Here is a 12,161-nt window from a genome sequence, read left to right as displayed (position 1 = left end):
ATCAGCAAAGAATAAATCCTTCGCAGATCTAATTACCAGCGCTCTCGGAAGACCCAGGCCGACCAGCCAATCTTCCCCGTGTTTGAACAGCTTGATGAACTAGGGGACTGATGGATATCAAGTCATTTTGTTTAATTTATAAATGGATTTTCCCCTAATACTTAAATTATCATCAGTACAACACAATGAAAATGGGAACATTCTGAATGCAAAGTCTATAAGAGTCCTGGAAGGAATCCCAATGAGGAATGTCACCTCTGTTCATTCCTCTATACAATTGATCTAATTAAATACTGAGGGTAGAAAGGCAGTTTAAAATGTAGCCATTTCTGTTTTCTTTTTAGCCCTAATTTATCTGTTCACATCTTTCAAGTACCTTCTGATGCTTACAAAAAATGAAATTGAGATTTCTGCAAGTCCCTCATACTTTTAATTCTCTGTAAGCTAATATTCAAAAAGACTCTGCTATAGATTTTGCTGAATAATAAATAAATGCATTACATTTAGGCACAGTAACAATAAAAGGAAGAGGGCTCTCCAAATCTGAACCTTTCCCTCCAATAATTTGACAATGAAACTGAAGGCACTAGTGCCTTCTATATTTATTGTTCAACTGAAATCAGATCCCTGGATTATACTTATTAGAATGTCTCCTTATTTTCAAATCTCTTCTTTATTTAATTACTGCCTGGGACAGAAAGCTGCATGGAATTGTTAAATACCATTAAACCTATTTATAATCTCTTCACACTGGCAACTTGTGTGCAATCATTGGCAAAGGTCCTGCCCACCAACCCACACGTTGGGATTGCAATTCCCACCTGGCTCGGGGGTCTCTGACTGGGAGGAGGAAGATGCTGAGCTGGCTCCGTCCTCAGTGGTACCCTGGGAGAGGAGACCCCGCCCAGGTGGGAGCTTCATGCCCAGCTGCTCTGCCATCTCCACGTGGTCCCCGGGGTGGACATAGTCAAAGACGCTGCTGCCTGTCAGCTCCACCTACAGGGGGAAGAGAAAGAGTGGGAAAGAGAGGTGTCACAGGCTTTCAATGTCATATTCAGGACCACCGTGATTCAGAGTCTGAGCAGAAAAGGAAAGATACGCAGCCCCCCCGAAACAATCCTGATTCGAAGTCATTATCCTCAAATGCTTAAGGATTCTTGAAATTGAAAGAGAAAGATTTTTTTTTCACATGTATTTATTTAGCAATTGTTTAGGAGAGTTTTTTCTCAAACACTGTTGTTTGCATAAAGCCCAAACATCCTGTGAAATGTGGGTGAGTCTGCCTTGAGTTCAGCTGTTTCATCCACGCATCATCAAATGCTCGCATGTTGGGTGTCAGCCGGATGATTGACTGAATTCTCCAGTTTTCTATTGAGAAGTTGGAGCTTTGTATAGAAATAGCCAGAGACAGCAGATGAGTGTTTTCCTTAAAGCACACAGATTCCCAAGATGCGTATTTTTACATATCAGCTTATTTCTATGTAAATTTAAATGGAAGAAGTGCTGCTTACAAATATATGCAAAGGCATAATGTTTTCATTAAATATTACTCATTAGCTCTGTAATCATATGGAGAATTTTCCACGCAAAAAGGTCAGCTGGGGTCTGCAGCAGCCATTTTGTTTTTCTGCTGGTATCAGCTTGTTTTGCCTTCAATCTAATAAAATTCATGGTACAAATCTCCTTGAGGGCTTTAAAATGTTTTATTTTGTAGACTCTTTGTATCAGGCTGAGTCTGAAGATAGAGAATGAATAGGAAATATCAGAGGGGGCTCAGCCTGAAATGGAGAAACTGCCTATTTCAGTGCTAAGGGGCCAGAAATTGCTGCTAAGGATCGGCCTTACCTCTGTACTCCTCCGATACTATAGCGCTTCCTTCCTTCCAAGAATAGCAATCATGCTCCTAAACTAGTGTAGTGGGGTTATAGGTACTATGACAGGAAGAGATGGATCAGCAACAGAACAAGAAAAAGCTCTTCCCCGGGTCACTAATGGGTTTCCCGGTCCCCTGCAGTGGCAGGGGCTCGGGTCAGCTATGATGTGCCACAGGAACTGCCAGTTCAGGGTGTCACAGTTTCTCGGTGGATATTTACCTAAAACCCCTTCCTACCTCATCGCCTTTCCTGTGCAATTTGCTTCATGCCTCCGAATTCCACCTGAATGCCTGCACCCTTTCCTGTGAGTAGGAGGGTTGTCACAGAGAGCCAAATCCCAGGGCAATCACTATCCCCAGATCTCCAAGTCCCGGGAAGATGAGCACATCCATGCCCAGGCCCTATTTGATTAAAATCTTAACAGGCTACACATCTTAACCATCTATCAATTAACAGAGGTATAGCCAGAAAAACGGGAGGCTAAATTCAGTTTGGTTAATAGCTATTCCTGAAAAAGGCTCGCATAAGTTTTACCGAAAATGAGGTACTTTCTCTCTGCTATTAAATTACACTCTCCTACTGTATTACCCCACTCCTGACTCTATCATTTTACAATAACTATTTCCTCCATTTGATATTGTTACAGAGAGTAAATCAGAATTCATAAGTGATCAGTTCCTACCCTCTGGGAGGGAGGGATTACATGGAAATAATCCCTTTAATGTGCGCCTTGCCTCTAAGCATTTCACACAGCAGTAAATGGGTAAGCTGACTTTGAGCAATTAGGAAATTAAATGAAACTAATAAAATGTGTGTTTTAATATTTCTTGATGGTTATTTTGTTTGGGGATTAGTGAATATGAGGGAGTCTCTTTTTCATTTTGCATGGAGTCCAAGTGCACCACTTTAATAAATATTTCTGTCACTTTCCTCAAACTCCAAGCCTTTCTCTAATACTAAAATGTAGCTTTTGGCACAGACCATGGATTGTGATAAGATGACAACACAAGTGGGAGATCCAGTAGAATTTTAGGGGTCCTGGTTACTGAATATTCATGTAAGCCGATCGTATGGAGGAGGAGGAGGAGGTCCCTGGCTCCTCGGCCTGGTTTGCTTGGATGTGCAGGAATTTCCTTTCTACAAAGTAATGTCCTGAGAGCAGCACATCTAGAACAAGACTACGTCACCATGTGCCATATCGCACTATGGCACAGCGAGCCCTTTCTCCGATGATCTCCCAGGATCCTGAGGTCAAGAGACCCCAGAGCCTACTATTAGATAGGAAGGTTGGCACTGAGAATTTGACCCTGTCACAGTCTTTCTGTATATATTGTAGCCAAGGCCACACAGTGTGACCTTGTGTAGGAGAAAGCACAGAATACTTGGGGTCATAACCTGACTTGAAAATCAGACCATTTTTCTCCTCTGCTGTGTGACCTTAGACAACTCATTTAACTTCTCTGAGCTTCAATTTCCTATTCTGAAAGGCCGCAGTATTGCTGCTCTGCAGGACACTACATGGATAGCACCCCCAGGAGTGCCACTCCATGGGTGCAAGGCAGGGCCTGACACCTGGGATGAAAACAAAACTTGCTTTACCTGCCTCAAAGCCTAATTTTGAAAATCCAATGAAACCATGCACAGAAAATCACTTTGTGAGAAATAAGCAGTACAAGAATGCCTGCTGTTGTTGCTGTTCTTTGGAGGATAAGAATGGATGAAACACAGACATGATTATTCCTGTGTAACTTCGATGAGTTCTGAGGGTTTGTGTGGTCACTTTGGGACATCACTTTAGTCAGAAGGGGTACAGCAGAGATGCATGCTTAGAGCCTCAGCTATAACAATAACCATCTTCACAGCTACCTACCACTACATATATGTACTTTCCACTCTTTCCTTTGGTCATCATAGCAATTTTTTAAACTGGTATGATCATCCTAATTTTACATCATCATCATCACATCCCATATTCATCTAGCACTTTCAACATTTCTCATGCTGTTTTTCACTTAGTTCAATTTTAGAGCTAGAAGACACTTTCAGAAACATCCATTAATATCCCCTATTTAATAGGCAGAAACTTTATGGTTCTGAGAAATTACAAGGCTTGTTCAAGTTTACCCAAGTGTTTAATGATAGAAGCAGGGATGTAAGTACACTGACTAACTATCAGTTTACTACTTTTCTCACTAAACCCATGTCTGGTGTGTTTTCCAGTTTAGTAAACCTACTTAGTGCCTTCTTTTGGCCCAAGAGTCCAATGGCAAAGCATCCTTAGCCCAAGGGGACTGCCAGGCTGCCTTCCCTCAGCCTCCTCTCTCCATGGTGCTCAATGTTATCTCCTGAATAAAAGTGAAGGTAAGGAATAGAGGAGCTCAGACTTCCAGTCAAGATGGTGAAGTGGGTGAAAGCTGTGTTTACCTCCTCCCATGGACGCATACAAATTGCAACTAAATTGTAGAAAAACCATCATTCAGAATTACCTAAAGACTACCCAAAGAGAAGTCGCATAACTAAAGACACAAAGAAGCGACACCAAGACAGGGGGGATTAGTGAAACATGTTGGTCCCACACCCACGGTGTGGTGATTAAGAATTGGGGGGCATAGCTCGGCTACACAGGCCCCCTCCTAAGGAGTGAGGGCTCCCAGCCCCACACCTGGCTCCCAAGCCCAAGACTCCAATGCTGGGAAGAAGAGTCCCCCTTAACATCTGGAATTACCAGCAGGGATTACATCTGAGTGAGACAGAGGGCTGCTAGAGACCCAGGATCCTTCTTAAAGGACCCCTAAAAGGTCCTGAGCATAGACTCACTCACTCACAAACTCACTCTAGGCTCCAGCCAGGGGTATCGGCCTGAAAAGTGCCAGCAACATACAGGGAGGGAGGAATTAAATTGACTAGCTGCTGGGCTAGGACAGGAGGGCAGGGAGGCTCTTGTTTTTCTGGAGTTTTACTCTGCTCTTTCACTTGGGACATGTTTGGCTGGCAGGTGCAATTGTTCCTTTGTTGAGCTCTCCTCCCACTCAGCTGGCACAGTGCAGGCAGGCACCAAATCTGTGCTGTCCATTAACCTGGCTAACACCCTTTACCCTGCCTGGCGATTCCCTGAGACCCTGCCACAGCCCATTAATGTGCCCAGCCCAAACCTCTTCTGGTGGCTTTTCTACATAAGAAACCTGCCTAGGTTCATGTTGTGCACTTCCCTAAAATTCCTCAACAGTCCACAAACCTTGAACAAGCAGCCGCTGGGCTTGGCATTCTCTGTACTTCTTGCTAGTGGCTCTAAACCCAGCAGAAGAAGTAACCAGTCTCAACTTGCATTGTAACACCCATCAGGTGGCCCTACACCTGGCATAAGTGGTTGCCAGTCTTGGCTTGGAATGTTTCTTCAAGTAAGCAGCGATAAGCCTGAAACAGTGGCAGCTCTTCTCAGCTCACGTGGTGGTGCCCACCAAAGGGTCCCAAGCTTGGCACAGTGGCAGCTAGCCTCAGTTCAAATCACAGCCTCTCCCAAATGCCTCTAAGCCCAGCCCAGTAGCTACCAACAGTAGATCACTTAGTAGTTCCTACCAGTTGGCACTGGGCTGAACACAAGTGGCAACTGATCTTGATCTGCACCAAAGCATCACCCAAACAGCTTCACAAATGATACCCTTGGAAGGTGAACTTCGTTGGCACCAGAACCCAGCTAAAGTGACTCCTGGAATGTGGGGTCATTCCCATTCCCTGCACAACACATCTCTGCTGTAGTCAGGTCTCACAGCCAGTCAGCCTGAAGATCAATCCCACATACTGAGATGCCAAAAATAATCAAGTATAGACTACAACAGGAGGGCACACACAACCCATGTAAGTGACACCTCTGGAATACCCAGCTCAGGCGAACAGGGAGACTATGTAACCAGGTCCCACAGGACACCTACCACATAGGGCCACTCTACCAAAATTGAGAGGCATAGCAGAGCTACCTAATATACAGGGAAAAACTCAGTCAGCCAAAACGAAGTGACAAAAAAACAAAACACAAAAAACAAAAATATGTCCCAAGTGAAGGAGCAGAGTAAAAATCCAGAAAAAGAACAAAATAAAATGGAGACAAGCATTCTACCAGATAGAGTTCAAAATGCTGGTTAAAAGGATGTTCAGTGAACCTAGGGGAAGAATAGACTAACTCAGTGAGAATTTCAACAAAGAGACAGAAAACATAAAAAAAAAAAAAAACCACTCAGAAATAAAGACTGTCATAACTGAAATGAAGAATAGATTAGATGAAATCAATAGCAGATTGGATGAAGCAGATTAAATAATCAGTGATTTGGAAGACAAGATAGCAAAAAAACACCTATTCAAAAGAGCAAAAAGGAAAAAAAAAGAGTTTTTTAAAAAAGAGGATAGTTTAAGGGAGCTTTGGGACAACATTAAATGTGACAACATTCACACATATGGTATCAAAAGTAAAAGAAAGAAAGGGATTAAAAAACTATTTGAAGAAATAATGACTGGAAACTTCCCTAAACTGTTGAAGGAAATAGACACACAAGTCTAGGAAGCACAGAGAGTCACAAATAAGATGAATCCAAGGAGGCCCACATTAACACCCATCATAATTAAAATGCCAAAGGTTAAAGGCAAAGAGAGACATCAAAAGATACCTTGAGACAGGTGAAAACACAATGACCCCAAATTGATGAAACACAGCCAAAGCAATTCTAAGAGGGAAATTCATAGCTATACAGGCCTACCTTAAGAAACAAGAAAAATATCATATAAACAATTTAAAATTACACCTAAAACAATTAGAAAAAAAGAATAAAACCCAATAAGAAAGAAAACAATAAAGACCAGATTGGAAATAAACAAATGAGAGTCATATATGTATGATCAATCAAGGGATCAATGAAGCCAAGAGCTGGTTCTTTGAAAAACTAAGCAAATTGATGGTTTTTAAACCAGACTCACCAAAAAAATTAAATATGAGAGAGAGTCAGAGAGAGAGAAGACCCACATAAATACGATCAGAAATGAAGAGGAGAAGTGATAAATGACACCACAGAAATACAAAGAATTTTAAGAAAATACTACTGACAGTTATGTGCCAACTAATTGGACAACCTGAAAGAAATTGATAAAGTCCTAGAAACATACAATCTTACAAGACTGAATCAAGAAGAAACAGAAAATCTGAACAGACCAATAACTACTAAAAACTAGAATCAGTAATAATAAACTCCTAACAAATAAATTTTTTGAACAGATGGCTTTACAGGTGAATTTTACCAAACATTCAAAGAAGAAATAACACCTATCCTCAAAGTAGTAAAAAGTGGAGGAGGAAAGGCCCCTAAGCCCATTTGATGAGGCCTGCTTCTAAAACCAGACAAAGGCATTACAAAAAAATTATAGACCAATATTCCTGATGAACATAGATGCAGAAATTCTCAACATAATATTAGTAGACCAAATTCAGCAACATATTAAAAGGGTAATACATCATGATCAAGTGAGATTTATTCCTGGGATGCAAGGTTAATTCAATATACACAAATCAATTAATGTGATACAACACATAAAACTGTGAAAAGCTGAAAGCTATTTCTTCAAGATTAGGAACAAGACAAGGATGCTCACTTTTACCACTTTTATTGAACACAGTATTGGAAGTCCTAGCCAGAGGGATTAGATAAGAAATAGAAATAAAAGGCATCCAAATTCAAAAGGAAGAATTAAAAGTTTAATTAATTGCAGGTAACATGATACTATAGTATACAGATAACCCTAAAGAATCTACAAAAAATATATTAGAACCAATAAATGAATTCATTAAAATAGTAGGATACAAAATTAATATAGGGAATTCAGTTGCATTTTATACACCAATAATGACTTATCAGAAGGATAAATTAAGAAAACAATCCTATTTATAATTGCATCAAAAAGTATAAAATGTGTGGCAATAAAAACTAATCAAAGAGGTAAAAGATCTGTATTTAAAAAATTAGATGACATTGGAGGAAGAAATAGAAGAAGATACAAATAAATGGAAGCCTATACTGTGCTCATGGATAGGAAGAATTAACATCATTAATTTTTTTATGTCACATCATTAAAATGTCCATACTATCAAAAGCAATCTATAGAGTCAATGCAATCCCTAACAAAATACCAACTGCATTTTTCACAGAACTTGAAGAAATAATCCTAAAATTTATATGGAACCACAAAGACTATGAATAGCCACTGAAATCTGAAAAAAGAGCAAAGTTAGAGATTTCATGCTACCCAATATCATAGCATACTACAAGGTATAGTAACTATATCAGCATGGTACTGATATAGTTATATAAAAAAGACACATAGATTAATGGAACAGAATAGAGAGCCTAAAAATAAACCAACAACTATATGGCCAATTAATCTATGTCAAAGGAGGCAAGAATATGCAATGGGGTAAAGACAGTCTATTTAATAAATGGTGTTGGGAAAACTGGATACACCCAAAAAATGAAACTAGACCAGTTTCTTATACAATATACAAGAATAAGTTCAAAATGATTTAAAGATGTAAATGTAAGATTTGAAATCATAAAACTAGGAGGAAGCATAGGAAATAAACTCTTTGACATTGTTCTTATTTATATCAGTTTGGATATGTCTACTCAGGCAAGGGAAACAAAAGAAAAAATAAGCAAATGGGACTACATCAAACTAAAACATTTTTGCACAGTGAAAGAAACTATCAACAAAACAAAAAGACAACCTATGAATGGTGGAAGATATTTGCCAATGATACATTCAATAAAGGATTAGTATCCAAAATATATAAGGTATTCATACAGCTTAACACAGACACACAAGGGAACCAATTAAAAAATGGGCAGAGGTCCTAAATAGATATTTCTCCAAAGAGGACATATAGATGACAAATAGACATATGAAAAAAATGCTGAACATCATCAGTCATCAAAGAAATGCAAAATAATACCAATGAGCTATCATTTTCCTCCTGTCACAATGGGTATTATCAATAAACCAACAAACAATTGTTGGTGAGGATGTGGAGAAAAGGGGACCCTTGTGCACTGTTGGTGGAATTACAAATTCTTAACAATCACTATGGAAAACAGTATGATGGTTCCTCAAAAAATTAAAAATAGAACTAACATATGATCCATTATCCTACTTATGGGTATTTATTTAAAGAAATCCAATACTCTAATTGAAAAGATATATGCACCCTTAAGTTAATTGAAGCATTATTTACAACTAGAGGCCCGGTACACAAAATTCGTGCACAGGGGATGGGGGGTGTCCTTCAGCCCAGCCTGCAAACTCTCCAATCTGGGACATCCCTCTCACAGTCCAGGACTGTTGGCTCCAAACTGCTCGCCTGCCTGCCTGATTGCCCATAACTGCTTCTGCCTGCCAGTCTGATCACCCCCTAACCACTCCCCTGCCAGCCTGATTGATGCCTAGTTGCTCTCCTGCCAGCCCGATTGCCACTAACTGCCCTTTCCTGCCGGCCTGGTCACCCGTAACTACCCTCCCCTGCCAGCCTGGTTGCCTCTAACTATCCTCCCTTGCAGGCCTGGTTGCCCCCAACTGCCCTCCCCTGCTGGCCTGGTCACCCCTAACTGCCCTCACTTGCCAGCCTGGCTGTCTCTAACTGCCCTCCCCTGCCAGCCTGGTCACCCCCAACTGCCCTCCCCTGTTGACTGGGTCGCTCCCAACTGCCCTCCCCTGCAGGCCTGGTCACCCCCAACTGCCCTCCCCTGCAGGCCTGGTCACCCCCAACTGCCCTCCCCTGCTGGCCTGGTCACCCCTAACTGCCCTCACTTGCCAGCCTGGCTGTCCCTAACTGCCCTTCCCTGCCAGGCTGGTCACTTCCAACTGCCCTCCCCTGTTGACCGGGTCGCTCCCAACTTCCCTCCCCTGCAGGCCTCGTCACCCCCAACTGCCCTCCCCTGCTGGCCTGGTCACCCCTAACTGCCCTCACTTGCCAGCCTGGCTGTCCCCAACTGCCCTCCCCTGTTGACCAGGTCGCTCCCAACTGCCCTCCCCTGCAGGCCTGGTCGCCCCCAACTGCCCTCCCTTTCAGGCCTGGTCCCTCCCAACTGCCCTCCCCTGCTGGCCTGATCGCCCACAACTGCCCTCCCCTGCAGGCCATCTTGTGGGGGACATCTTGTGACCACATGGGAGCAGCCATCTTGTGTTGGAGTGATGGTCAATTTGCATATTACCTATTTATTAGATAGGATAGCCAAGACATAGAAGCAACCTAAGTGCCCATTGAAAAATGAGTAAAGAAGTAGCACATACATAAAATGGAGTATTACTCCTCCATAAACAAAATGAAATCTTGCCATTTGTGACATGGATGAACCTCAGAGAGTATAGTGCATGAAATTAGACAGAGGAAGAAAAGCATACCAGATGATTTCACTTTTTGTGAAATCTAGATAACAAACAAACCAACAAAAATACAGAAACAAACTGATAGATATAGAGGACACACTGACGGTTGCCAGAGGAGAGGGGTTTTGGTGGTCTGGGTGAACAATGGGAAGGGTTAATGGTAACCTTTATAAATGGTAGTTACAAAATAATCATGAGGATGTGAAGTACAACACAGGGCATATAGTCAGTAATCCTATCTAATAAAAGAGAAACATGGTAATTGGCGTACGACCGCTACCCTTCCCATTGGCTAATCAGGGTGATATGCAAATTAACTGCCAGCCAAGATGGCGGCCGGCAGCCAGGCAGCTTGAAACTAACATGAGGCTTGCTTGCTTCAGTGACGGAGGGAACCAACGTTCCCTGCCTGCCTTGCCGGCCTCTGAGCCTGCAGTTCGAAACATTTTAACAAATATAGAAGCTAAACAAAAACCCAGAAACCTGCTTTCAGCGAGCTGGGATCTCAGAGCTGGTGTCAGAGCAGGAGTTACACATTGTTTCGATTATAGAACCGAAACAAACCAGATACCTACTTTCAGCAGCAGAGGCCTAAGAGCTGGAGCCTCAGAGCTAAAGCTGGCCCAGAATTAAAGAAAAAAAGGAGCGGTTGGGAGCTTCCGTCACCCGCCAGCCTGAAAACAGCCCTCAGCCCCTCACCCAGACTGTCCAGGCACCCCAGTGGGGACCGCCACCCTGAAGGGTGTGTGACCAGCTGCAAACAGCCATCATTTCCTCACCCATGCTGGCCAGGCATCCCAGTGGGGACCCCCACCCTGATCCAGGACACCCTTCAGGGCAAACCAGCCAGCCCCACCCATGCACCAGGCCTCTGTCCTATATAGTAAAAGGGTAATATGCCACCTAGCACCGGGATCAGCGTGACAGGGGGCAGCGCCCAAATCCCCTGATTGCCCTGCAGCTCTGTGTGTGACAGAGGGCGGGGCCACAACCTCCCTATCCGCCCTGCTTTGTTCATGACAGGGGAAGGCACCCCAACCTCTGATCACCCTGTGGCTCTGTGTGTGACAGGGTGAGGTGCCCCAACCCTCCCCCCCATGGGCCCTGCTCTGTGTGTGACAGGGTAGAGCCATAACCTCCCCATCGGCCCTGCCCTGAGTGTGAGAGTGGCGGCACCCCAACCCCCTGATCTGCCCTGCTCTGTGGGTGATAGAGGGTGGCGCCCCAACCCCCTGATCGACCCTGCTCTGTGAGTGACAGGGTAAGGAGCCCCAACCCCCCTGATGGGTCCTGCTCTGTGCGTGACAGGGGGTGGCGCCGCAACTTCCCCATCGACCCTGCCTTGAGTGTGACAGGGGGCGGTGCCCCAACCCCCCAATTGGCCCTACCCTGAGCATGACTGAGGGTGGCATCGCAACCTCCTGATCCGCCCTGCTCTGTGCATGACAGGCGGCGGCGCTCCAACTCCCCAATCGGCCCTGCTCTGAGCCCGACCAGGGGCTGCACCTAGGGATTGGGCCTTCCCTCTGCCACCCAGGAGCAGGCCTAAGCCAGCAGGTCGTTATCTCCTGAGGGGTCCCAGACTGTGAGAGGGCACAGGCTGGGCTGATGGCCCCAATCGTGCACCAGAGGGGTCCCTCAGCCTGGCTTGTGACCTCTCGCAATCCGGGACCCCTTGGGGGATGTCAGAGAGCCGGTTTCAGCCCCATCCTTCGAGCCAGGCCAAGAACCTCACTGGTGCACGAATTTGTGCACTGGGCCTCTAGTATTATAATACTTATGTATGGTGTCAGATGTGTACTGGACTTATCAGGATGATCACTTTGTAAATGTCTAATCACTATGTTGTACACCTGAAACTGATACAAT

General features: G+C 43.8%; 1 protein-coding gene across 12 annotated transcripts in view; it reads right to left on the bottom strand.

Annotated features, from left to right (window-relative positions):
* Window positions 1-12,161, bottom strand: part of NPAS3 (neuronal PAS domain protein 3) — a gene marked incomplete at its 5' end in the record, with an annotated part of 907,100 nt that overhangs the window by 122,540 nt on the left and 772,399 nt on the right. For all 12 annotated transcript variants that reach the window (XM_081089871.1, XM_081089875.1, XM_081089876.1 and 9 more), the window contains one exon: window positions 822-996. In XM_081089871.1, coding sequence (XP_080945997.1) covers window positions 822-996 — 175 coding nt within the window. The remainder of the gene's footprint in view (window positions 1-821; window positions 997-12,161) is intronic.

Source organism: Myotis nattereri, assembly GCF_964212035.1.
Source record: "Myotis nattereri genome assembly, chromosome: 1".
NCBI classification, from domain to species: Eukaryota; Metazoa; Chordata; class Mammalia; order Chiroptera; family Vespertilionidae; genus Myotis; species Myotis nattereri.
This window is presented reverse-complemented; position numbering and strand designations above follow the sequence as displayed.